A 25,551-nucleotide genomic window follows, 5' to 3' on the forward strand; every position below is an offset into this window, starting at 1 on the left:
ATTAACGTTCGAATAAAAAAAAACAGCTTTACTGACTGAAGTTTAACATTTGAATACAGAGTTGATCGTGTTTAAGTTTGAATTTGACAGTTACAGATTACAATAACTTACTACGATAGTCGAGTCGCGCATGCGCAGGTATCTCAGTCAATGTTAGAGGTTAGAATATTCGTATAATCATTAAGACGCAATTACTTAATAGAGAATCGTTAAATAACAAACACTGTCAGCTGTGGTTGGTAATGGTGTACCGTCTGTTGCATCCGTGAATGAGTACAGGAATGCAGTGAACGGAAGCGTATACTATTACAACGAATAATCCTTGCTGCACGGAATTGAATTTCATGTAGAGAGAGATTTGCATTACCGTTCCGTGATACGATTGCGTTCTAACAATAAGAAAAATATGATAATACCTGTCCGATTGAGTCACTTAATTTCGACTGTTATAAGGGCTATCTGTAGAATTATGTAGAGTATGTTAGAAATGGTTATATTAAATTGTAAATAGCGGTGTGTCGTAATGGGTTATTTAGTATTTAGTAATATTTTCATCTGTGTTATGTGATTATGTGACAATTAATGGAAGAAATCTATATTATTGATTGGCATGGATGGTGGACATCATAAGGAACGATTTTACTCGATGATTGGAGTTTGTTACTTTATATGCATTCGATTGAATTTAGGTCCTCGGCAGAATTTCACAAGACGCCAGGTGCTCGCGCAGGTGCAGCCAACTTATTTTTTTATTCAGCTCGCGCAATCGAATCATCATTAATTACAATGTACTCGCGCGAATTATCGATTAGGTCGTCGTTGAGCTGAGACACGAGTTAACTTTTAAGATCGGTTTGCCTGATAGACATTGATTATCGTCGTGAATTCATTTACTTATAATTAATTGCAGTCGTTTGCTACAAGATAGTTTCAAAAGGGATGAAATAAAGTTTATAATTTTGAAATTCCTTATTATATTCCGCTATGGCGAATCTTTCTTCTCTTCTCCTTCTCGGGACGCTGACTGTTAACATCCTGTGTCGTCATGACGTAGCGATTTGGAAAAAAAGGGTTTTGTAAGTGATGTCACGTTTTTATGATGTATATACGGTGCCTTATTAGCGCTGAAACACCCATGGTGAATACAGACTTGTTTCATTTGAAATTCAATGCTTGATTTCCGCGCGGTGAAGCACGTGAAGGATTTTGGTACCTACCTGACGGATGCCGCCATTTTATATTCTTTAGCAAAATTACAATGATTATATGTAGATATTTAATAAACACTTGTGTAATTTGAAAGTATTGTTACTGAGAACAATGTGACTGACTTTCTGGAACAACGTGCGGAAGTGAAATGTGACGAGAAAAGGTCATCGTTATTAATTTGATATAATTATTTTTGTCATTATGAATTCTTGCGAGTGCAGCTGACAATTACAGGAATTTACTTTGCCGGCTTTCCGGTAAACTAGGAAATCATATCTAATTATTGTGCGTTTGGAACTGATAACAGTAATTATTTGTATCATTGCGTTGAAGTTGCTTATGCTTTGTGGAATTGAACAGTGGTGCCATCTGTTAGAGACTGTGTCAAACTGTTGAACAATATAGAATATGTCTGAATATGTCTGGTGCTTTTCAACTTGTAACAAGACGGCGTGGTGGAAGACGTATTCTTTCTAATTTTCATAGAATCGGGAAATTAGACATTGAAAATCCTGAAATTGATACGGAGGCGGTCTTAAGGTGAGATTTTGTTAGTTCATTTTTATTAACAGTTATAGCAAAATCAGGACTCGGACAATTTCTAACCTCCATCCTCTTGGACGGGTTTTCAGCAAAGTAAGGTCAACAGTGGATGAAATTGCTGTGTCTCCTTACATGAAAGTCGTTCTTGATGGACTCAACAAGTCTTTGGCTATTCTTGATATTCAGGAAATATCTGAGATCCTCTGTTACGGCCTGGGAAACTTTTCAGAGCACTCAAGCCCTAAGTACCAGCTTGCACTTGTTCTTGCTCTGAAAGAACTCTATGGGGCTAACGTATCTCTTTATGATCCAATATTTTATTCTAAGGAAATAGAGATATTGAGATCCTTAGGTCTTCAGGTGATTCTCAGTAATGAAGAGGGGAAACGGTGTATCGGTGACAAATTTACTATTGTTTACATGCCTCACTGTGCTAAACAACTGACCAATAATTTCCTATTTGCTAATTGGTCAGCCTTACAATTAAATAACTGCCTTGTATGGTCAAATAGTTTTTCTGATCTTGTTGAAGATCACTTTAAGCACAATTTAGAACACTCTGCAAATTATATTTTTCGTATAGCTCCGTATATAACTGAGATTACTTTAGACAATAACTTTGAATTCTTAAGAGCATTCAGTGGTGCTGCATTGCATATCTTTACAAAAGGTAAGCTGGGAACAGTGCCAGAAGGCTTTTGGGAAAGTAATCCAGAGCCTATTTATAGTGATCAAGATTTGGAATTCCTTACTAGAGAACGATTGGAACAACTACAATTATCTAATTGTAATTTAGATATTTATATATTGCACCATAATATTTTTATATTAAATTTTATGTAGAAGTTTTGTACACTTATTTATTGTTATATTTTTTGAAATTTGCAGAAATTCGTCTCAATGAATGCAAATATCAAAGTAATACGGTCTCTGATTAGCGAGGTTCGACAAGCCACTCACCAAAGTAAAATCAAAGATAACATCATGGTTCGCTATATCCTGGAGCAAGCTAATATGCATCGCGAGACATCAGAGGTGCTTTGCAAAGAACGAGAAGAACTGAAAAGCCTCGGTGAGACATATCTTTGTTATTTGAACTCTCAGAGAAAGTACGAGCAAATTCATAAAGATTATGCGGGAAAGGGAGAACGTAGTATTAAAGAAACTGCCGATTTAGTGGGATTTAAATTACCTCACGATCCAAAATAATTGTATGGAAAATATTGATAAAACTAGAAATGTATTTTATGTAAATGAATAGATGCGTAGAATGCAATATTCTAAACACTCATGTGTTGGAATCACAATAGATCATTGAACGGTGATAAAAACTGTTTATTTGCTGTAAAATCATTTAAGAATTAAATAAAAAAAAATAGAAATATACATTAAGCCAGTGACTTAACGCTTATTTTCCAAGCGTAACTCTTAAGAAATACTAATACGTGATCATCAAATTCTGTGAGTACTTCATGGTACGCGTGAGTGTGTCAGAACAAAATCAATGGGAATACTCTTTTCTAATGCATTTAGCAATTGTCGATAGTTGCATATTGCTGGTGCCCTCATAAATAGTACCAATCTTGGAATCTCTGAAGAACTTTTCCTGTGGGAAATCCGTAGTGAATCCAACGCCTCCCATCAAGTCTATACATTTGGCAGTAACCCTGAGTGCAGTTTCTGTACAAAAAAGAAAAATTCACGTAGACACTAGTAAATAAGAAAATGGTTACCTGAGACGAATACAAAAATTATTAGTCATATCCAATTAATACCAACTTACCGGAAGCTACAAGCTTCGCCATGGCGGCTTCCTTAACAAAATCTTTTTTAGCTTCGACCAATCTTGCAGCATTGTACACCATAAGTCGTGCGCATTCAAGTTCCGTCGTTATTTGAGCAATTTGATGTTGCACAGACTGTAAATAACGAGTTACAATTATCTTCAGATAACATCACCAACATCTTGTACCATCGAAAAATCGATGAGTTTTATTCTTCGGCAAAGCTCTGAACATACTTGGAAAGAAAAGATGTCGGTACCAAACTGCTTTCTCTCCAATGTATAAGGAATTGTGGCGTCTAAGCAGCCTTGAGCAATTCCAATCATTTGAGCACCAATACCAACACGTCCCTCGTTCAAAAATCCTGCTGCATACTTGTAGCCGTGTCCAAATTCTCCGAGAATATTCGTTTCCGGTATCTGATTCACATAAAGCGGAATGTAATTTAAAATTCATTTATATGCAATAATTATTTTTTTCTTTTCTAACACTTTACAATAGACACTCTTCACTTACCCTCACATTATCAAAATGTACCATACAGGTACCGGACGCCTTTATTCCTAATTTGTCTTCGGGTTTGGCAATAGTGAGTCCGGGAGTACCCCTCTCCACGAAGAATGTGGTAATCCCACGATAACCCTTAGGCAAATACAAATGAGATATTTTGTTAATTATCGTATGCATCCTTTATCTTAAATTTAAATCTGACTATTTGACCAATCAGATAAGTAATCACAAATTAGATTTTAATAATTTGTTACAGTAAGAAAACAACGGCATCATTCAATTTACATAACGTGTTTACCACTTTGGAACTCTCGAATTGGTTGCACTTCTAGTTTCGTGTTATGTTATGTTAAGATATCTTGAGATATACAATCATTCTGTGTGGGTGTGGGTGTGTGTGGGTGTATGTATATATATAATAGACTTTAAACTATTACAGAACTCTCCATATTCTTCAAATAAAAATTAACATGATAAGATAAAGGTCGATGTTCCCTGCTCTTTCCGGGATAGTGAGAGAGACTAAAAGTTAAACATAGAATTGCAACAAAGTATAATCAAAGAGTTATATAAATTTGGTAGACAATATTATGTTACATTGCATGAAAGAGACAGAGAGTATTTCGAGTCAACGAGAAAATTATATTATTTCAAAATCATCGAATCTGTCATTGATTACTGCATTATAATCGCGTCATGGTTCAGTGAATTTTATGTAACTTTTTTTTATATACATATATATATTTTTTCATATTACTTACTGCCGACGGATTGGCATTGGCAAATACGAGAAATAATCCAGCAATATCGGAATTCGAGATCCACATTTTCGTGCCGTTTAGCACGTATTCGGCGCCATCTTTTTTTGCCTCGGTTTTTAACGAAAATGCATCCGAGCCCGAGCCTGGTTCGGTAAGACAGAAACTGCCAGGCTGAAAATATTGATTATCAATTATCGATAATGATATTTTAATGAATTTTTTAGACATTGATTTTTATCCAGTTATTTTTACTACTATGCAATATTCTGCTGCTTACGTATGTTTGAGCTAATTTTGGCAAATACTTTTCTTTCTGCTCCTTACTGCCGACTTTAATTATCAGTGAATTCACAAGTGTATTGTGAATGTCCACCAGGGCCGCGACTGAACCGTCGACTTTAGCAACTTCCTCCACAGCCAATATTGTCGTCATAAAATTACTCCCGGTTCCGCCATAATCTTCTGGGATCTCGATACCCATTAGCTGAAACAAAATAGTCGAATGTGTGAACCTGGAAATTTTTTTGAATGACTTTACAAAGCAATATTCTTACTCCATTATCAAAGAGACTCTTCAATACTCCATCGTCTATTTTTCCCTCTTTCTCCATTTTTTTCACTAGAGGCAGAATCTCCTCCTTGGCCAATTTAGATACTATAAAGCAATGTATAAAAATGCATTGTCTTAGTGAACGATCATTTTTATATTTTTGTACCTTTTCAGTTTCAAAAACTTACCCGAGTCCTTCATCATGATCTCATCGTCTGTAAATTGTGTCAAGGGCCCCGAAGTGGAGGCGAGTGGTGCACATTTGCAAAAATCTCGTACACCAATAATACTTTTTGGGATCTGTAATAGAGGATATTTGAAAAATAAAAAAAGATCTGACAAAAAAATTAACATTACACCAAACACTCTACACATCTTCGCGAGTGTTAGATCGAAGTATAACAAAAATTCTAAGATTTTGTAACATATTTTTTAAAAAAAGTCACTCGCTTTTCGAATAGCTGTCTTCAATGAATTCATCCTGACACTCCTATACTTTTAGGTAGCAGCGAAAGAAGAGAAAAGATAAAAGAATACAATAACTGTCGAAGCTTGAATGGGATATCACGTTCAGCTTCAAAATTTAAACGTGCCCAAAATCAAAACTTGGTGGAAACAAAAAAGGACCACTACGTAAATTTTAACGACACGTTGTAACAATTCACATGAAATCAGGAATCCAAAATAATTGAGAGCATGGAGCTATGCTGAATGCAGAAGGAATGTCCGAGGAAGACTGAGGCCTTAATAGGGAGGGAAACAGGTTGTGTTATAATCGCATGTAAAAGAAAACTTAAACTGGGCATCCAGATCTATTCTGATTGGTTGGGAATAACAACGGCCTTATTTACCTCGCTGATTCGTCGTTAAACTTATCATTTGCGCCTTATCATGCTTTCGTTTACGCAACTGCTGAGTTCTTGTTTACATGAATTTTCGATACAATTCTCAATAGAAAAATTTTCTAGCTCTTATCAAGACTGCCTGATAATGAAGAACGGCACACGTAACGGGTACGAATTTTGTTCCCTTGTGCGAAAAATTATTTTTTTTTATTCACTGAAAAATATTAGTAAGATCTAAGGTGTACCTAATGTAAAAACTGCTCGCGATACTATGTTGATACGTATTTATGAAATGTGTAGCACTGAAATTATTGTACAACAAAAATAATTTTTGGTTTATTCAGCTGGTCCAAACTGATTGTGTTTAGGTATTATAATTTTACAGTCTAGTACGGGTAGTGTGGATGATAAAGATGATTCATTTATAACCAATTATACTTAAATGATTTTGATTGTCAGTCACCATATTGGTCAGAGACCTTTCATTGAACTCGAGTTATACTGACCGAGAGTCCATTTTAATTATTTAGACTGATTTATATATGCATATACATATTTGTACATACGTATCGGCATTCTGTACCATGTTCAAAGCACATTTATATCTTCACGTACAAAAAGTGCAATGCGCGCAAATTTCTTTGAGTAGATATTGAGAAAAGAAATTGAATAGAAAATTACATGGACACTTCTTTTCTCGTATTTGTTTCAAGTGGAACGTTGTTTAGCGATTTTTATAATTGCTACGAGCTATACGCACGAGTTGCGCTGATATCTCAGTCTCTGATGCAATTGTATATACATGATTAATATTTCCTTATGCATAGCAATCAATTTCTCATATCTGTATTGATTTTGCAATAGTTCTACTAAGATTGAGGGTTTTTGTATTAACCGATAGTCAGCAATTATCAACGTCATCTAGCGACGACAATCCGAAACTGCCGAGTGCACCTTGTAAACTGCATTGCCGACCGGTACTAAATGAAAGCACAAGTATACACAATTATATATGTGTACCTAATTTAATATCTTTCAACATAAATTGTGGTAAATACACACATGTTTATATTTTTAATTACAGTTTATGTAACATTAGCAATGTATATAAATATTGTCAGACCGCTAATTCCATTGAAACATAGTAGTCCTTCCTTCCTTTCCTTATGGCTGACTCTTCCAATGAGGAGATGTGTCAGAAAACATAGTAGTCAATGGATGTGAGCCCGGTCTTACAGACAGGTCTTGCAACGAGACCAATTTTTAGTGGTGGGGGCAGTCCCTCTTACTGTCCAAGTTTTTAATTTTTCAGCGCGGCGCCACTAGTACAGAGGTGCCCTTCCCCTTTGCCCCTCACGTAACATAAGCTACGATGCACAAGCTATCATCCATCTCTGTCGCATACCCCTGTACGGGTGGCGCACCTTGTGTCGTAAATCGGAGTTAGCGAATTTGGACACTAAGCGGTACTACCCCCACCACGTTCGTTGCAAGACCTGTCTGTAAGACCGTGGATGTGAGCCTTACAAATACATTCCAATTGAACTATACATTTTATATTATCTTTCGTTCAGTCAACTTGACTACATTCCAATACACGTCAGTTGCAGTGTTTGATTGGCACACCTAAAGTGACACACAAGCCTGTCAATGACTCACAGTCATGTTACAAGCCTGTATCATAAAAACCAGCCATCTCTTGTAAGGCCCTATATGAATCCCATGGTAAATTAATATAACAAAGCAGAAAGTATCAACACAGTTAAAAGAAAGTATGTCAACACTGGAGCTTCCGAATGTAGGAAGGTTATGCAAGTATCATCCGGATCAGTCAAATCGGGATTACCTTTATGCTGTACATCTACAGATGGGAAAAAGAATTAAGTATTAAGACAACGAGAACAAAATATACAGACATAAATTGTTGATCGAAAGGAGTTCATACCGGTAGCTACAGTTGAAGAAAAAATAATGTAAAATTCTTTATTACGTTCGAACGATTTGATTTTGTATAGGTTAGGTTCGAACAAGGGAACGTGGGATCTGGCGGACCGGATGCTTGGAAATGTCATCAACCGTCATTCGAGTTTCCTGCCGAGAAAGAGCTTCGTGGGTGGTGTTGTGGCTCTCGTATTTCTCAGGAAAGACGACGGGAATCGTGGTTAGCCACGAAATATAATCGAAGATGCGAAGACACACACGATAGAATCGTCATTGGTTGCGCCGCGGCGCTAGTGTGTGTGTTGTGCTCTGTTATTCCTATACGGAAAATGCGCTAAGTGGGCTTGCGCTTTTCTCGCTTCTTGAACGTAGTGACCTAACCTCTCAGAGAGCCCTTGAACATTTTTTGTCAATCAAGAATGAAGTCTGGCAGCAGGAACGAGAACAGGGGCTCCGTAGTCCTCAAGCCTGAGGAGAACGAGCAGGTTTACGGACTGATCGGGAATCGATGTCAGGTCAGTGAGCTTTTATAAACCCATAGGAACATCGTGTAGCTAATATAAAGAACTGCTAAGCTTTTGGTACTGACCTACATTTGCCTGGGAAACGGGTTCTACCTAATTATATGCGGCTTTGTAAAAAAAAGTCGAGCTATGGTTGGGAGTCGGATTTATGGATAGTTTTCATATGTTTACGCCTGATTTTTATTAGCGCGATGCAACTTTTTCTTATCTGGAAGTCAGTGTTTCGGATTGATCGTTCTCGTGCTTTTGGGTCTTGTATGTTAGCGGTTTATGGATGCTTTGTGTTCCTCTTGTATGGTCTTAGATGTCTTGTATTTTTTTTTTTTTCATGCATATTGGGTAGACAATTCTGTCCTTCGTTTCTTCGCTATTCTTTCTCTTCGATTGAATCATTGAATTTTTTGATGACGTATATTTCTCATTATGATGAGTCTTCGTATTTATCCTGATACGGACCTGTGTATTAAGCTATCAGTTTGGTGGGGGCAATGATATCCTAACACACACGTGCACCTCTTTACCCCTTCTACTTTATTTTTATCCCGATTCTGTATTCAAGGCCCGAGTGACAGGTCTGTGTAATCTGGGTATCTTGAGCTGTGTCGAAATCTAAATTATAATTAATATTACATTTATAGTAAAATTTTTATATTTAGTGTACAGCTGTTTATTTTTGTTGTACGATTATTTTACGTGGTTAATTTAAGGAATTTGTGAATCGAATAGAGACAGTCTCAAGATTAATTTTTGCATAAGGCAAAATAAAACCAATTTTTTATGAATTTATACCTTGCCTTACATATAATGTTCATGTAATTTATTACTTAAGATATGGATAAGATTATTGCATACTTGCCACATGTTTAATAAGAACAAATAAACTGCTTATCTTTCTACTATCATGAATTATCTCCTAATGTGGTTTTTGACGTGGCTGCTTTTTGCAATCTTCTATATTATATCTATGTTAATATAATCCCTTATCTTGAATTACTTATTCTATGTCTGGCATGATAATTAATATGTATCTGCAGGCAATTTTTTAAAAGTCATGCTACTGTAAACTAATATTTTTTAAAAGATATTTTAATGGAGAAAGATTTTATATTATTGCAGTGCTTAGCAGCTGGTGTCATTCAATTATATGTGACAGAACCGCCATTGCATCGAGAATGGATAAAAAGGAATACAGGCATCATAACTTTTATACGGGACAATCCAAAGCACAGCTTTTTCCTCAGATTGTATTGCCTGCAAAAGAAGGCAATGCTCTGGGAACACGAGCTTTACAGCCCCATGGATTACAAGTCTCCTACGTCCTATTTCCATACCTTCGAAGGAGAAGATTGCATGACAGCATTCAACTTTGCTGATGAAACCGATGCTCTTATTTTGAGGTACTTTTATTGGAAAGCAAAATGGACGATAAGAACTTTTTATTAATGTTCCTCTTTCTTATTGCAGAAGTGTGGTTCTGGAGAAGCTGAACACAAAACGACAGCGAAGACAGGAAAGAAGATCGAGAATGGAAGTTGATTCACAACACGGTGTGACTCTTCCCAGGATGAGCCAAAGTAACACTTCTACATTTGGCTTTAGTCAAGTATCCACCTCGACTAATTTATTGAATGGCTCACCATCAGCAACGGGTGTCAACAGAAGCATTTCCAGTAGTTCGATGTATAAAACGAAGAAAACGAAATGGAAGAAAGACACAAAAAGACGACTAACTGCGGCCGACATTAGTTCTCCATCGAACTTCAGGTAATTATTCTAATATGAATTGGTCCTCAGTCATTTGCTTTTGATATTTTAAATTAATTAAATCATCAAATCTCATAGACACGTGGCGCACATGGGATGGCGCGAAGAGAATAAGAGTCTAGAGACAGAGGCAGAAACACTAGATCCTGACTTGAAGCAGTTCTTCAATAAAGTCGGTGTATCTGAAACTCAATTGAGGGATCCGGAGACGCGCGATTTCATTTATGATTTCATCGAAAATCGTGGCAATATGAAAGTATTCGAAGAAGTTAGTGGTCACTCTTCCACTGTGCAAAGTAGAAATCAGGCTGCGACACCTCAAGAACTGGGAGCACCACCACCGATTCCTGTACGGACAGTACCAGTCAGTCCTAATATTCAAACGAATAGCGTAAGTATACATTTATTTGTTTAAACTAGACTTCATTTTTTTTTAAGCCACCATTCGATATGTTCATCATTTTATTTATTATTCGATAGTATCCAACAAGAAACGCGCCGCCTCCACCACCACCACGAACCAATCTACCGCCACCACCACGAAGTGTACCGCCAGTACATAGGCCGCTACCGTCGCGTCCTCAAGCACCATTACCTTCCTCGGTATCTTCGATATCTTCGACACCCCCATCACCCCCGACAGCTCCGACGACACACTCGTTGCCAACGCTACCACCACCGCCGCCACCACCGCCGCCGTCGCGCGGTACCAGTATTGCTGCAGCACCGCCACCTCCACCGCCACCTCCTTTACCCAGTTTCAATGAGTTCGACGCTGAGAACGTAAACAGTACCAACAGCACGAACAATAATAACAATAACAACGGTGACTGCCCCGAACCAATGGCTATGCTCATGCAGTCAATTAGATCAGGCACAACTCTCAGGGTAAAATATCTCCTTGAACTATTTTTCAGTATCTATTTTCCTAAGATTCAATTTCAATATCGTTTCGGTTGCTTATCGCTATGTTCGTCTTGTCTGTCGGTTTGCAGAAGGTTAACAAGAACGAAGAGAAGCCACCACTCGAAGAGGATCCCAGGGATGATTTACTGAATCAAATTCGTCGAGGTATCGAGTTAAAGCCGGTAACGAATATCCCGGAGAAGCCGCGGCCATTCTTGAACCTCCATGACGGATTGGCCGACGCATTGTCTAGGGCTTTGGCCGAGAGGGCACGCGTCATTCATAGCGACAGCGAATACTCGACTAGCGATACGAGTGACGACGACGAATGGGATGACTGAATGATCCTGGACAAAGGTATTTGCCAGAAATCGTAAACGTGTTCGCTGCGCCACGGGTGTATTTCTAAGGAAAAGAAAAATCGTAACGTGGAATTCGGTATTCGTTATTCTTTTTTTCTTTTTCTTGTTTTCAAGAACTCTCCGTTCCTCGGAACGCTCAACGATGACCGTCTGTCAAGTACGGCGGGTTCACGTCTCGTTCGTACGAGAGTTAATAAACGAGAGAATAATAATATTAATAGGGAAACCTAATCGGTACGTATGGTCGGTACGATAGAGGAATTTTAAGGCATAGAAACCGTTTCATGTTCGCCGCTATGGAGAAATCCTAGTCACACGCAAGAGATGATAATAACGTTACTTATTGATTATTGTATTTTATTAGATTCTATTTCCATATGGTCTAAGTCCTAATTCTAAAGAAACAAAAAAGATAACAAATAACTATCTACGACGTTGTCTTCAGACTAAACTTCTTTTGATCCAACTACAGATATTACGATTGCTACTAGTGTACTACTGATTCCGTTTCTTTGTCACTCAAATGAAACACTAGACATCCGCGAAAATGGCGAATCTTCGCAAGTGCAACGCGGTGTGTAGGAAACTTAGGTATTTAAAGGATATTCGAACATCGCCGTGCGTTTCGCAATCGCGAGAAGACTGCTCGATTATAAAAATTGTCTCTTCTTCCATTTAAGTGATATACACGCCATTTTATTTTCGCAAAATTCTGTGAACGTATATAAATAAGAAGGTGGCGCCTAACGCGAGAGGTGAAGTTAATTCGTAATCGGCGATATCGTGCCCGTCTCGCGAAAAGCACCTATAAGGAGACAAGAAAGAAAGATAAGAAAACAAGCTGTAATACAGATTAGCATAAGATCTAGTGTTATTTATTTAGCGTTCGAATGCTCGCGATTAATTTATCATTAGTCTATCCGCGATAAGAATGATATATCGAAAAGAAATCTTGTAGATAACTAGCCAGTGTTTTCATACAGGAAACATACTCGGGATAGAGCGATGATAAACGATTGGAGAAATAATAAGAGAGAGAGAGAGAGAGAGTGAGAGTGTATGTATGTGTGACAGAAAGGTAGCGAGAAAAAACTAAAAATATAGATATCGAATGTAAAAGAGGAAAAGACGACTGTGTTTTTCGACTACGCAAAAGTAAAGTATGGCGTAAATCGCTGGGAACGATGAGCGCTCTCGTGACGAGTAATACATACCAATCTTTTTAATACAATATGTAATAAGAGAAAGATAATATCGCGTCGGACGTTTTTCATGTGTCGCAGTGTGTCGGCATATGCAGAATGGAGAGCGTCTAAGATATTTTTGCTACGAACAAAAGAGACGGGGACGAGGATTAAACGAGAGGCAGAGACGAAAATGGCGTTAGGAACAGAGAAAACTGTTAGCGGAAGTTTCAATGCGTCGTTCAGGCATATGCCATACGGGAATTGTTCTGATACATCTGTGAATTGTAGTTTAACAAATTGTCACAGTCAGAAGACATCGCGCGTTGAGGACAATTTGATATTATTAATTCACACGCGTCTTACTCTATACGCAGGTTACGATAACTTCTGTATGGCAGAAGCCTAAGAGAGGCAAGAAGAGTGTCAAACAATTCGCACACTATTTTCTATTATTTCTCAACGGGGAATCCCTCGTATTTATATGATTCATTTACGCCGGTCATCCGTTTACCTCCGTTATGTGGGCTCACAAGTGACCTGCGAATTTTTCAAAAATAACGAACAGTATATGCAGTTTGAAAAAAGATAGTAAAAATACTAAAACTCAACTAAAAGAAGTTATTGATTATCTAGGCGATGTATAGTGCGAGAAGTACATTTGATATTCGTGATAACTTGACTAATACTGCATTTGCATCCCCTTTCTGACAACCCCTTCTACTCCACGACCACCCTGTACCACTATGTATTATTAATAATATTTTGAAGCAGCGCGTTTTTATCATGGCATCGTCCTTGAAGCACGTTAGACGCAGGAACAAATTATGAGAGACAGGATATTCCTCGAGGACGAGTCGCTGTGATAAGATGAAAGCGAAACGACAAAAAATATATTGGCTAGAAAATCCGAACTCTTGTTCTTTTCATCTTTGACAAGTAAAGAATAACGTTGCCTTCTTTCTCGCCTTGCAAGGATACCAGACTAAGGATTTTCTGGCCCCGTGGCACATCAATGGGAATATACATAGTTTAAAATATGTAATTAATATTGTTATTTGTTATATAATAATAGCATAATAAAACGAAACTTTACAATTACAATGAGGATTTTAGATTAATTCAGAAATCTTGAATTTTATTCTTTACACACCGCTAGAACGCTTTAGGATAGTTCATTACTAGTGATGGCAACGAGGAGATAGTTTTGTCAGACAATTATTATTTATTGTTTTTAATAACTCAACTGCTCTCTTGGGTGTATAGACATCTAAGGATTTAGGATATTAAAAATCACAGCTATTCTAATCTTGTCTATATTTCACAATTTTTTTGTACATAATATGTGTTCAGAATCGTAATTGTATACCTTAGAACGTGTACTTTGTTAAAAACCTTGGAACATTCACATTTTTGTATTTTCGTTTACCATTCAACAGTGTACAGACAATTGTTAAATAATATTATAACACAGTATTAACAACAAACAAGAGAGGCATAAGTGACTATGAAATAGAAGTTCATTAAAGCTTAATAATAATCGTGGACTGATATGGCAGTATTCACTTTTGAAAAAGATCAGTTACACTGGTAATCTATGTATCGGTGATATATTAAAAATCAATTATCTAAATGGGGATTGGAATGAATTTTCCAATTTAATGATTCAAGTGCAGTTTGTTTAAAGAATTAAACTGTGATTAACATTAAACTTGCACCCTATAACCTGGAACAACCATTTTTACATCTCGATAAGAATTTCAAATACCAAAAATTGTTTTGTACAGTGTAGTTGACGTTTGTGATGATACTTTGCTTTGAGACCAACGATTTGTACTGTTGGATGAAAGTACTGTGGTCTTTTCGAATTCTGTATTAATATCAAAAGGTCTTCTAGATCTTTGAGTTTGTCCCTGCAACAATGTGGCTCGGTCGAAAACAAAATTCGATCGTATCACATTCAGGGCGTCTTCTGAAAAATGATTGAACAATGTCAAATTCAATGAAATCGTTTATCCATATGAATTTTTCTCACAGTTTTACACCAATTCACTTACTTTCACTTTCATGAAGTATCAAACCCTCGAATGAAGTGACTCGATGCATAAACAAGTGAAATGAATTCTCAACATCGGACTGCCTAATGATGAAGTCAGGGTCACACGTAGCCAAGTAACACAGAAATTGAATTCCTTTTCTTAAAGAGTCCATTTGTTTCATTCGAATTCTTCTTCTAAAACTATCATCCAATTTGGTCCAGTCCCACTTTTTCATTCTTCTATTATGTTCCGTCATGTTATCCTCGTCCTCTCTCTGGCCTTGCCCTTCTTTATTGTGTACTAAATTCTCATTATATTGTCCGTCATCGGAATCTGATTTGCTATTGGTCTCATCAATCGTTTCCGGTACTGTAATTCTTGAAGATTCACACAATAGTGTCACCGTCAAGCGTAAAAGTTTCATGCAACAATTACAGGAATGTGGTGCTTCGACTGTCCATGAAATTATCTGGCTGGATAATGCGTAATGTGAAAATGGAACCAATTTGTAAGCAATGCTTATGGTGGCAACAGGATCCAGTCGACAGTGTTCCAATTGGGCCACGTAAATCTCCAGAGTGCAGGCATCTGGATGATTAGAAAATTTATTCAGTAAATCAAAACTATAATTATTTATTGGATTACATACCAGAAGTAAAATGAGGAACATCTTTCCAAACGGTTAGTGCTGTGTTTGCTGCAACATAAAATATATTATTGTCATAAGGATAATTTGTATAATCATAAGAGAAAGCAACAACTATGTACCAGAGCTTTTACATAGTTTCTTTATAAATTCCTTTGATCTTCCAAATGTAATAAGTAATTTTGTCATTGGTATGTAACAACACGGCAATGGTCGCGAAAATACTATTTCTTTCAATATCTCAGCCACGTAATTCATCCTGAAGACATAATAAAAATTTCCATACACTACACATTATTCGACAAATTCCATACACTACGAAAGTACTGAAAAAAATATTAATTACGCATTATACTCAATACCCTTTGGAACAAAATCCTATCCTTTTGTGAACAGTGTTTAAGACTTTTGCTGCAGCACACAGAAGACCACTGAACTGATGCGATCTTCTCTAAAGCATAAAAAAAGAGCAATTGTTTCATTATAAAGAAATATAAAGTATATCAGATAACAGAAAGTATCCCTGGATTCAGGAGTTCCATACCACAAGACCCATTACACTGATGCACTCTCGGATCATCTCCAGGAATTCAAAATCACAACCTTTCTTTTCCCAAGCATTATAGCTACGCATTTGTTCATTGTAACTTGCATTTGAGGTATCATTTATCAAACGCATGGATACTTTTCCGGCAATGTATTCCGCTAGATAAAATGATGCTGAAGCAACATAAGACATCGCACCTAGTGCGCGTCTTGCCTCGACGCCTCTTTCCTTCTCGTGCCAGACATCGGCGTCGCAAATTGTTTTTCTGTAATCAATTACTCCCTCGTACAATTGTGACATGTACAAATCATTCATATCTCGGATATCGTCATTCTTCATCTCACGAGATATTGTCTGCAATACTAAAGTTAAGTTCAGTTGCAATTCCCTGGTAACTGAGATGAGCTGTAAAACGAAAATATTATTTTTATTATCGTATAGATTGGTATTGGATGAAAAAATTATAGTACGATATTAATAGATGATACGTTAAAGATTCTTTTTCATTTACTTTGTTCACTATTGGTATCGTGGCTTGAGTATTTATTTCCTCAAATGTTCTTTTCATGATTGCAGCTATATCAGATACAAAGTATTCAACAGTTAGGCGTTTACCATCAACCATTGTTATTGTTGGTTTTACCAGATCGGGATTTTCTGTAAAGATTATTTTTTGTTCATTGCATATATTCCTGTTGGGGTGACGGTTGGTAGATTATTGTTAATATTTACCAAATATCCTAAAAGTCTCTTCATCCTGTAGAATAGGTGAATTTCTCTTTCCAATTTTCTCGACTATTCGAATCTCCACAACTGACTTTTCTGGTTGGGATGATTCGAATAAGCTTTGTGGTATTTTGCTCAGAGGGAAATCTACAGACAGAAATGGAAATAGTTTAATCGTATAACAAAATTATATATATGGAATCTTTTAATGCTCACAGGATGCTGTAGTTTTTAATCTATAATTCTTCTTATCAGGCACATTAACTTGTACAGATACTTCTGAGATTTTTGCAGTCTTTATAGCCGATGATGTCCTGAAATTGTTATTTAAAAAAAATTACATTTAATATTATTTAAATTGCCAGGAATGGCGGTTTATCAATGAAAAGTTATAGAGTACCTATTTATAGTTGTATTAAATCTATTTCTTCCGGAGCGTTCGGCATTGACTGAATGTGGTTCAGTCAACTTGACCGAACCACTTTCCAGTAATTTACATCTCTCCAGGAGATTCCCCAATTCCAAACTCTTTGGAATAGTCAAATTTATATTAGTAACATCATTTGTAATAATACTTTTAAGACTGCACAGAAAGTTTATGGTAACAAAAGTTATACCTGGAATTGTAATTTTGTCTGTAAGTTTTCCTTTTCCTTGAGCAGTGCATTAATCTCTGCTCTAAATTTACTAGCTTGTTCTTCGATGAACTTGGATTTCTCAACTTTTTCATTCTGTGCTCTTGTTTGGGTCTGCTGAAGTTGATGACGTAGAAAGACCGTTTCACCTTCCTTTGTTATGAAATTATCTAATAATTTCTTATTCTCTTCCTTCAACCTTTCCACTTCTTTCAAATTAAGATCATCTGCAAAATTGCATAACATTAGATAAAACTAACAATAGTATATGAATAACTTATGAATGCTCTTACCAGAGACAAGCACGCAGGTATTCTGTGACTGAAAAGTTGAATTGTGATTGTCCGTATCTAATAAATTTTTTCGAAAGTCATCAAAAACCATAGTGTGCTCATGCACATTAAATTCTTTTCTAAATTCAGAAGAAGAAATTTTTTGGGAAGGAACCACCATATCTCGATCACTTGACCTCATATGACCATTCCTATAAGAACTTGGAATGGGTGAGCCACCATTTTGCCGTATATTGGAATTTTGATTAGACTTTGTCTGAAAGACATCATGTTTTGGAATTCGTTTATCTGCAGTTTCATAACTGATTGAGGGCAGTGAATTTAGGTGATTGTTCAGAGGGGACTTATTAAAGTGCTCAGGCTCCTTAAAGCTTCTTGGTTGCTCATCGTTAATTTGTAACTAGAAAATAAATATAGATGATTAACATGTCTTAAAAGTAGATCATTGTACAAGTTTTACAATATAAACTTGCTGCATAAACCTGAGAACATGCTTGAGTTGCAATGAAATCCATTTCTTCAATATCTCCTTCCTCAAAATCATCTCCCCAAAGATCATCATTTTGTACAGCTTTACTAGTACTTGGTTGATACTTTTTTGTCTTTGTTTGTGCCTGAAGTTGTGTTACAGTGATTTCTAGTTTTGCTTTCTTTGCTGAGGAAGCAAAACTACTTTCAAATAGCTTGCCATATCGCTTGGACATGTTGTTATATCAACCCTCAATACACCTGATTCTGTAAATTATATTTGATAATATAGTGTAGACTCACATTATAAGTATACGAATAATTTTAATCTAAAAGATTACAGTTAAATAAAGCCCCACAAACAATTATTCATCATTCAAAGGACTGTGTTGTTAAAAAAAAACAGAACACTTGAATGTAACAATTAAATGTGCAAATACTTTATAGTTGTAAGACAATTGATTGCTGAAGCATTAGTAATGAAAATTCTTAATTACTAAATATTCCCAAGGATTTTTTTTAGTTAACTATTACTGATATACTTGTAAATATTAACAATTTTACCCCATCACGTATACAAAATAACCGATTAAAATTTCTTTACGGAGAACAGTATACAAATTTTATAAAAATAGTGACACATTAACACAGCCTAATTTATACTGAGTACGAAGGAAAATCGTTCTTTGTCGTGAGATATTAAGATGAAATAAGGTTAAATAACGCCAGAACCTGTCTCATGTCACTTTTAAAGTTGTTCCTTTTTTTTTTTGTTGATCAGCATTTAAAGAATGCTACCAACAATCAGTAAAGTATTCTTGCCGGGAAAAAAATGTCATGCCCTGTCAGAAGTAAGTGGCGTCACCTAGTGTCAATAAGAAGTAACATTTAAGAGAGTGGCAGTGCACTGTAGTAATTTGTCTTTATTATACAAAACAATATCTATATATAATTAATGAATACAAAAATGTACTTAATAAATATAAGCATTTCTTATATTTATTAATATTTTATAATTTAGTTTCTTTCGTAGTCTCTTCTTGCTTTAAATTCAGTCGACGTTTCTTAATGTAATGTTCTATTCTATTTTCCAGACTTTCTGAAAGAAGTTTTAAATAAATTACTGTTTTCATACAAATACAGAACAAAACTATCACTAGCGGAACTTACCACATGTCATTCGTTTCATTAGTGGTTGGTATACTTTTGATTGTACACCTTGCAGTAAACAATAATTTTGGAATTTCGTATCGACATCATTCTCTAGTTTAGATTCCAGCTCCATAAGCATATTTCGAATCATTGTCGATCTGTATAAAATATTTATAATCGATAGATAATTAATTGAGAATATTTATAAAATGAAATATGGCAATCAGTTATTTACTTAATAGTATTAAGTGCCCAGTCTTGTTGCAGCGTCTTTATAACTTCCATTAATTCTTTATTATCGATAAACCATTCACTCTCCTCGTACTCACAGTGAAATAGATTCAATGGAATTTCATGAGCTAAATTGTATTGCGGTTTACATGGGTATTTTTCAACATCCAATAATTCCAGCATTACTTCAGGCTTCTCATTTCCTTGGCCAACAAGTAACAACACACCCATAATGCATCGAATCTGATGCCACAAAAATGCTTGACTCGTAATAATAAGTTGACACATATCATATCCTTTAACAAGAACAAACATAATTTGAAGACTATTATAAAACAGTTTTTAACATTGAACTTCTGTAATGTTAGTTTTTTACCCTCATTTTGATCAGGATCCCTTCTGTATACACTAACTTCTGCATGAAGAATTGATCTGTTAAAATTAACAACACCATTTGCCACATCCATTTTGCAAATATTTCGAAAATCGTGATGACCCATGATGTATTTGACAGCATTGTTCATAGTATTAATATTAAGATTCCCTCGTGGGAAAAAGTATTTGTACATTCTGTGTTTGCAGTCAAATCTTGCTGAAAACTGATCTGATGCTGGTGACCAAGCTATACAACGTATATTCTTGGGCAAAAGCCTGTTTAATATCTTGCAGTAAGGTAATTCAGCTTGCAAGTCAATCTGATTTTCAAGTGAGAGTCTACTGCGAATGTCTAACGATATAACTTGGGAGAATGCACTGACACCCTTATCCGTGCGACCACATCGATGATAATTTGATGTCTCGCGGTTCTGAATGCAACAACTTTTTATCAATGCTTCAAATAAATAATGCTCTACCGTATTGGTAGTATCTTCTTGTACAGCGAAACCATGATAGTCCCAGCCAAGGTAATAGAACTTTAGTAAAATATGTCTTTTTTGACTTCTGTAATAAAAATATTTTTATTATAATTTTACTCCAGTTATAACATTATTGGCTTACTTTGAAAAATCAAAATTTTTTCTGCTTTTATGCTCGCTCGATGATTTTTTCCGACCATCCTCGTTAGTTTTGCTGATTATTTTTTTTAATTGGAAGTTATGAGCTTCAAGCTGCAGAATTCTGTCAATCAAATTCTGAAATGTAGAAATTGATATTATACCTATAAATCAAAGTTTGAATCACTTGGTGCATCTAGACATCTAGTGAGCGTTTTGTATATTAAGAGACGCGTGTGTGCTTTTTGCTACGAAAACGCGTACAGGTGAAACAACAGCTATTTCGTTATGCTTTTTTTGATCCTAAATAAAAAAATCGTATGACAATGGAGAAGATATTTTATGATTTATTAAATGACAAACAACTTTTATAATTTATTTCTGACCGACTTTAACAAAACGTAGGGTGCATATGTGAAATTTTGCATGAATCAACATTACCTCTTTGTCTAACAGAGACAGCTCCTCTTTTGTAGACAGCTTTTTAGATTTATCTCTATTTAATACAACACTGGTCATTATTCTTTTTGTGAAACGGCAAAAGAAATAATGAACAACTCATTGATTCTTATGTTGAGTAAGCTTAAATATGTGTGACCGATATCTATCACGCATAACGTAACCTCACTTTAAAGGTAAATTCCGCCATTCTATCAAAACCAAAGATATTCCACTTCTCAGAGAGTCAATGTAAGAACTTAATCTATTATTTCAATGACAATATAACAGAATTTAGTATATTATTAATAACTAAAAATATGTAAATTATATTGGTAATGTAAAATAATATTTCTTATGCTCTTACGAAAAATACAACTTATCTTTGACTAATTTCAATTGTGAGTGAGAGGTCTGTCATGCTCTAGGCTCTTTGAAAATAGTCTTTTTAACGTGCATTTCATACGATACGGTATGTATTCACGAAATCTGTCGTTTTAAAAGGAATCTTTATTAAAATGTGATTGCAATAACATGCAATTAATAGAATATTAATTTATCTGTGCTACTAATACGATATTTAACGTGATTCTATGATATTTTACGAAATTACCACTCTGTAACATACGTATGGTTTTGTTGACGGCTGCAGTGAGTAAAATGTGGTTATGTGCAAAGTTTTGATCTAGTTTGTGCTTTTCTTTATTTCAGTTGCTTCAAAATAAACAAGCAACATGTCCATCCGCCCGGTCTACAGGCCCACTATCGTCAAGAAGAGGACGAAGAAGTTTATTAGGCATCAAAGTGATCGCTATGACAAGCTCAAGGTATTTACTTAACCTCAGTTTTGGAATGTTCAATGTTTTCTACTGAGATGAATTGAGAATTCTTAAATATTGGTATCATAAATTTAAGGATTGATACAAACAGTACAATTGTTCACTATATTAAATAATTTTGATAGCATATCTATAATTATATATTAAATGAGATATATTATTGTAACTCAAAACAAGGTTCGTGTTACCTGTTTCAATAAAAATCAATCCTTTCAGTACAAATTTATTTTCTGAGATGTTTATGCTTTATCTGTTGGACACTGCGAATAAATTGTCGCTATATGTTTACCACCTATAATTTATTTCTGTGCAGCGTAACTGGCGTAAGCCCAAGGGTATTGACAACAGAGTTCGTAGGCGTTTCAAGGGCCAGTATCTGATGCCCAACATTGGTTATGGAAGCAACAAGAAGACACGTCACATGCTCCCCACAGGATTCCGTAAAGTTCTTGTACACAATGTTAAGGTAAAATAATTCTGCAATGTTACTTAATCTCACATTGCACAAAAAAATAATTTGCACAGTGTACTGTGCATGAACTGAGAAATCTTTATTCACAATAGGCATTTCATAAATATGTAATTAACGTTCAATTTTCTTTACAGGAGTTGGAGGTCCTCATGATGCAAAATCGTAAATTCTGTGCGGAAATCGCTCACGCAGTCAGCAGTAAGAAGCGCAAGGCTATTGTCGAACGAGCCCAACAGTTGTCAATTCGTGTAACCAACGCGAACGCACGTTTGCGTTCCGAGGAGAACGAATAAATTGTATAACTTTTTATCGCTATGCCTAATAAAAAAAAATAAAAACAACTACATTTTTAATTTCTATCCTGTTATTTCATTTACATACCATCACGTTATCTTACCAGAAGCATTTAGTTAAAAAAAAAATTTGTTTTGGAGGAGCTGGGATTTGAACCCAGGACTTTCAGCATGCGAAGCAGACACTCTACCACTGAGTTACACCCCCAACTTGTAATGAAGTACAAAATTCATGTAGATAAATAGATCCATGCTATTGAAAATACGTTATTTAATTTATTTTACAATTGAATACCAGTATTTAATAGTGTAAATTTATTTTAGAAAATATGCACTGCCATTTTATACCGTCATTATATCATACTGTCTACCATTACCGTAATAGCAGTAACGTATGGAAACTTTTATTGTCACGTGTATGTGACACTTGACATATTAAAACATTTTGCCAGTGCACTAGGTCGAGGCGTCTCGCCAACTATCTTTAATGTAGCATCGATTTGCCCTCCATTAAATTTCAAAGAGTTTCGATTCCTTATCCAGTGACTGAAACAGCCATTTTATACCTGATTCCATAGTGTAGATATGTCCGAGTTCTACAATTCAAATAACCTCGACCTACCATGCCATAATTTCATATCCCTGTATCTGATTGATCAAGAGAAATTTGTCTTTTTTATCGATAAACTAAATAAATGCTGAAGTTAGCTTTTTGGCCTTCATACTTGCTATAGATCTAGGTCAGGATTTATACCGAAAGGACGACAAAATGTCGCCGATTCGTTATGCCGTCCTGACTATTATTCCCCAGCTGGCAGCCGGAGTGTCAGCAGTGCTGTCGAGGTCGGTGCAACTCGTCGTTTGTTAATTATATAAGCAAGTCGTTAATTACAGAGAAACAGGATAATCAAACTGATATGTCTCCGTAGTATCCACCACCATCTTTGAATGAATCGGCCATATTAGTATATCCGTCATCGTATAGATCAAAGATGAAAAAAATGAAATAAAGTCTACTTTTTAGTCCATACATCTTCTATCAAATTTCTAATTAAATTTCGTAATATACAATGGAAAGAATTTTCTAAAAAAATTTCAGCATAAATAAATTTAATTTACTTTATCTTCCTAGTAAGTTCCAACAATACCTACCGCAAGCCAACATGGCCGACCGAATTGACAAGTGAAAAATTTCCAAGGAGCTTTTTCTGCGTAGCTTGAAATAAGCAGAGGATTGCGTGACGAACAGTTGGCTGACCCAAGCGAGAGATTATCGACCCTGCTTGACCGTCTTGACTGGAGTTCTAATGTAAGAAGCCAAATGGCAAGTTCGAGCAGGCCACCAGCAACAGCCAATTTATCTCTAGATCTTGCTAGAATCACATCGCTCGAATTCAACTCTTCTCATATATAGTGAGCGACTCCTTTGTCCAGTCACGGCAAGTCACTAGTTCATTTTTGATATACAGAATTGATTAAACGAAAATTAAGGTAAGACAATTCTGTGGAAGTCCATATAGTATGTGCGTAGTAAACACATAACCTTTATTTGCAGAAATGACGTTTACCTTTCACAAGTAATCCAATTTAACTGAACAAATACTTTTTTGACATTTGACTGACGTGTCATTATTATCCTGTAACATGTATTACATAGTCTTCATGTAAAATATGTATAGGTCAATGACCTTTTACATCGCACAAAGTGTGCTAAAATTTATGATAAAAAATTTGACGATATTTCTATGGAGTGACCGACAATAAATTGCTTGTCAATTCTGGAAGTCCTTTATACAGGATGGGAACGTTATCGAGATTATTTCCCCGAAAGAATTAGCATTTTCCGACACGCCATCTACCAGCGTCCTTCGTTATTCCTAAACGCGACTCTCTAGTTTCGATATAATCGACGTCGGTCGAAAATGGCGCTTTTCGTCGATATACTTTGAATTTTATAATTACGATCATTTTGATCCCCGCAAATACTCCATTATGCTGTACTATGCTGTAAATTAACGTAGGACAACAGCATAACATTATTAATACGTATTATGACCCTCTTACGAAGTTACAAGATACGTAATAATGTCTTCATCTATATGTATATGAAATACTGACATTTTTCATATGAATATAATTCACTTAGCTAAAAACATTACGACCTTTAAACTATACGTCCCTGACTAAATTCATTTACATTTATGTCCATTATTTATTAGCACAGTCCACATATCCACCTACGTGTATCACTGCAATGTTAGAATATCGATACTCCAAACGGATGCAATGTAAGGTAATGCAAAGAATTTTGTAAATTAAATGACTTTTTTTATAGCTCCTAAAAGTGTATGCGTTTATAGAATGTATACACATAAGATCACAATATGGCAAACTGCACTGGTGAACTAGTCGCATGTATTTTAAAAATCAGAATATCCTGTGCAACCTATTTATGGAAGTGCGTCAGCATCACGATAGCGCGAAAATGCATAAATTACATTGCTCTACAGGGTGGCGGACGTTTAGAGGCCATCCCTCCTTGAGCTACCGACGCCATTACTTGTAATGAATTCAATTCCCTTTGTAAGAATTTATAAAATAGCAAAGTTCTACCTGATTACGAATTTCTTATTACAGGCATTGAATAACTCATCACTGAATATTATATTGTGAGGCAGGACATTATTTAATATAGACAAAAAACAGATACGTCAACGGAAAAGAAGGAAAAAAATAGTCACGATGACTGCAATTCTGGAATTTTACGCCGTCCTGTATACGCAGCTATATTCTCCATAGGTGATACAACGTATAACGAAGTCAGTGACTCGAATCGTATGCTCTCGACCGTAAATTCAAGTTTCATTTCGAATAACAATTTATACTTTTCGATG

The 25,551-nt window shown here is 35.7% G+C and overlaps 6 protein-coding genes and 1 non-coding gene across 17 annotated transcripts; 3 read left to right on the forward strand and 4 right to left on the reverse strand.

Annotated features, from left to right (window-relative positions):
- The first annotated feature begins 1,469 nt into the window (after positions 1-1,469).
- Positions 1,470-3,144, forward strand: LOC107266332 (protein FMC1 homolog). 3 transcript variants are annotated; one of them, XM_025083580.1, is made up of 3 exons: positions 1,470-1,749; positions 1,842-2,539; positions 2,641-2,716. In XM_025083580.1, coding segments are annotated over exons 1-3 (822 nt in total). In that variant the 5' UTR covers positions 1,470-1,627; the 3' UTR covers positions 2,643-2,716. The 3 variants fall into 3 exon arrangements, 2 of the variants coding, with proteins under 2 accessions (XP_024939348.1, XP_015592189.1); XR_001537401.2 differs by lacking the exon at positions 1,842-2,539 and having other exon boundaries at positions 1,610-1,749; positions 2,641-3,144; XM_015736703.1 differs by lacking the exon at positions 1,470-1,749 and having other exon boundaries at positions 2,137-2,539; positions 2,641-3,144.
- Positions 3,067-7,352, reverse strand: LOC107266330 (short/branched chain specific acyl-CoA dehydrogenase, mitochondrial). 2 transcript variants are annotated; one of them, XM_015736698.1, is made up of 9 exons: positions 7,326-7,352; positions 5,546-5,657; positions 5,362-5,462; positions 5,085-5,291; positions 4,808-4,978; positions 4,053-4,178; positions 3,773-3,955; positions 3,536-3,671; positions 3,067-3,432 (listed from the first exon to the last, which is right to left on the reverse strand). In XM_015736698.1, the coding sequence occupies exons 1-9, from the start codon at positions 7,335-7,337 to the stop codon at positions 3,254-3,256; spliced, it is 1,227 nt and encodes a 408-aa protein (XP_015592184.1). In that variant the 5' UTR covers positions 7,338-7,352; the 3' UTR covers positions 3,067-3,253. The 2 variants fall into 2 exon arrangements, with proteins under 2 accessions (XP_015592184.1, XP_015592182.1); XM_015736696.2 differs by lacking the exon at positions 7,326-7,352 and adding an exon at positions 5,808-6,158.
- Positions 7,353-7,755: 403 nt separating this feature from the next.
- On the forward strand, positions 7,756-14,004 carry LOC107266326 (neural Wiskott-Aldrich syndrome protein). 4 transcript variants are annotated; one of them, XM_015736692.2, is made up of 7 exons: positions 7,756-8,149; positions 8,218-8,658; positions 9,784-10,064; positions 10,132-10,431; positions 10,510-10,822; positions 10,912-11,319; positions 11,427-14,004. In XM_015736692.2, the coding sequence occupies exons 2-7, from the start codon at positions 8,563-8,565 to the stop codon at positions 11,676-11,678; spliced, it is 1,650 nt and encodes a 549-aa protein (XP_015592178.1). In that variant the 5' UTR covers positions 7,756-8,149; positions 8,218-8,562; the 3' UTR covers positions 11,679-14,004. The 4 variants fall into 4 exon arrangements, with proteins under 4 accessions (XP_015592178.1, XP_024939338.1, XP_024939339.1 ...); XM_025083570.1 differs by having other exon boundaries at positions 7,756-8,086; XM_025083571.1 differs by having other exon boundaries at positions 7,756-7,927.
- Positions 14,005-14,183: 179 nt separating this feature from the next.
- On the reverse strand, positions 14,184-19,087 carry LOC107266325. 3 transcript variants are annotated; one of them, XM_025083567.1, is made up of 14 exons: positions 18,970-19,087; positions 18,243-18,504; positions 17,770-18,169; positions 17,459-17,703; positions 17,242-17,369; positions 17,058-17,155; positions 16,848-16,988; positions 16,627-16,772; positions 16,113-16,520; positions 15,931-16,019; positions 15,691-15,827; positions 15,572-15,619; positions 14,941-15,510; positions 14,184-14,855 (listed from the first exon to the last, which is right to left on the reverse strand). In XM_025083567.1, exons 2-14 carry the CDS (start codon positions 18,471-18,473, stop codon positions 14,644-14,646), a joined length of 2,853 nt encoding a protein of 950 aa, XP_024939335.1. In that variant the 5' UTR covers positions 18,474-18,504; positions 18,970-19,087; the 3' UTR covers positions 14,184-14,643. The 3 variants fall into 3 exon arrangements, with proteins under 3 accessions (XP_024939335.1, XP_015592175.1, XP_024939334.1); XM_015736689.2 differs by having other exon boundaries at positions 14,609-14,855; positions 18,252-18,504; XM_025083566.1 differs by lacking the exon at positions 18,970-19,087 and adding an exon at positions 18,802-18,963 and having other exon boundaries at positions 14,609-14,855.
- Positions 19,088-19,140: 53 nt separating this feature from the next.
- On the reverse strand, positions 19,141-21,279 carry LOC107266327 (tRNA pseudouridine(38/39) synthase). Of its 3 annotated transcripts, none has more exons than XM_015736693.2 (6): positions 21,057-21,134; positions 20,620-20,753; positions 19,997-20,562; positions 19,625-19,916; positions 19,408-19,547; positions 19,141-19,336 (listed from the first exon to the last, which is right to left on the reverse strand). In XM_015736693.2, the coding sequence occupies exons 1-6, from the start codon at positions 21,132-21,134 to the stop codon at positions 19,248-19,250; spliced, it is 1,299 nt and encodes a 432-aa protein (XP_015592179.1). In that variant the 3' UTR covers positions 19,141-19,247. The 3 variants fall into 3 exon arrangements, with proteins under 3 accessions (XP_015592179.1, XP_015592180.1, XP_024939341.1); XM_015736694.2 differs by having other exon boundaries at positions 19,189-19,332; positions 21,057-21,279; XM_025083573.1 differs by lacking the exon at positions 20,620-20,753 and adding an exon at positions 20,780-20,918 and having other exon boundaries at positions 19,196-19,336; positions 21,057-21,273.
- A 114-nt stretch (positions 21,280-21,393) lies between these two features.
- LOC107266329 (60S ribosomal protein L32) lies at positions 21,394-22,705 on the forward strand. Its single transcript, XM_015736695.2, has 4 exons — positions 21,394-21,525; positions 21,765-21,880; positions 22,206-22,358; positions 22,499-22,705. The coding sequence occupies exons 2-4, from the start codon at positions 21,788-21,790 to the stop codon at positions 22,655-22,657; spliced, it is 405 nt and encodes a 134-aa protein (XP_015592181.1). The 5' UTR covers positions 21,394-21,525; positions 21,765-21,787; the 3' UTR covers positions 22,658-22,705.
- An 88-nt stretch (positions 22,706-22,793) lies between these two features.
- Positions 22,794-22,865, reverse strand: Trnaa-cgc. The gene has a single exon. It is a non-coding gene; the product is annotated as a tRNA-Ala (tRNA).
- Positions 22,866-25,551: the final 2,686 nt, after the last annotated feature.

This window comes from Cephus cinctus, unplaced genomic scaffold (assembly GCF_000341935.2).
Source record: "Cephus cinctus unplaced genomic scaffold, Ccin1 Ccin1_scaffold0307, whole genome shotgun sequence".
Classification (NCBI taxonomy): Eukaryota; Metazoa; Arthropoda; class Insecta; order Hymenoptera; family Cephidae; genus Cephus; species Cephus cinctus.

Coding starts and splice junctions, on each gene's coding strand:
- LOC107266329 (XM_015736695.2), top strand. CDS start 21,788: ATGTCCATCCGCCCGGTCTACAGGCCCACTATCGTCAAGAAGAGGACG. Junction 21,881..22,205: donor ATCGCTATGACAAGCTCAAG/GTATTTACTTAA, acceptor ATTTCTGTGCAG/CGTAACTGGCGTAAGCCCAA. Junction 22,359..22,498: donor TTCTTGTACACAATGTTAAG/GTAAAATAATTC, acceptor TTTTCTTTACAG/GAGTTGGAGGTCCTCATGAT.
- LOC107266326 (XM_015736691.2), top strand. CDS start 8,563: ATGAAGTCTGGCAGCAGGAACGAGAACAGGGGCTCCGTAGTCCTCAAG. Junction 8,659..9,783: donor TGATCGGGAATCGATGTCAG/GTCAGTGAGCTT, acceptor ATATTATTGCAG/TGCTTAGCAGCTGGTGTCAT. Junction 10,065..10,131: donor ACCGATGCTCTTATTTTGAG/GTACTTTTATTG, acceptor TTCTTATTGCAG/AAGTGTGGTTCTGGAGAAGC.
- LOC107266330 (XM_015736696.2), bottom strand. CDS start 5,837: ATGAATTCATTGAAGACAGCTATTCGAAAA. Junction 4,979..5,084: donor CAAAATTAGCTCAAACATAC/GTAAGCAGCAGA, acceptor CAATATTTTCAG/CCTGGCAGTTTCTGTCTTAC. Junction 3,672..3,772: donor CCGACATCTTTTCTTTCCAA/GTATGTTCAGAG, acceptor CGTTATTTACAG/TCTGTGCAACATCAAATTGC.
- LOC107266332 (XM_025083580.1), top strand. CDS start 1,628: ATGTCTGGTGCTTTTCAACTTGTAACAAGACGGCGTGGTGGAAGACGT. Junction 1,750..1,841: donor GATACGGAGGCGGTCTTAAG/GTGAGATTTTGT, acceptor ACGGGTTTTCAG/CAAAGTAAGGTCAACAGTGG.
- LOC107266325 (XM_025083567.1), bottom strand. CDS start 18,473: ATGTCCAAGCGATATGGCAAGCTATTTGAAAGTAGTTTTGCTTCCTCA. Junction 17,156..17,241: donor TTTAATACAACTATAAATAG/GTACTCTATAAC, acceptor TAACAATTTCAG/GACATCATCGGCTATAAAGA. Junction 15,620..15,690: donor GAAACTATGTAAAAGCTCTG/GTACATAGTTGT, acceptor TTTATGTTGCAG/CAAACACAGCACTAACCGTT.
- LOC107266327 (XM_015736693.2), bottom strand. CDS start 21,134: ATGACCAGTGTTGTATTAAATAGAGATAAATCTAAAAAGCTGTCTACA. Junction 20,754..21,056: donor TGTCTCTGTTAGACAAAGAG/GTAATGTTGATT, acceptor TCTACATTTCAG/AATTTGATTGACAGAATTCT. Junction 19,917..19,996: donor GGATCCTGATCAAAATGAGG/GTAAAAAACTAA, acceptor TTCTTGTTAAAG/GATATGATATGTGTCAACTT.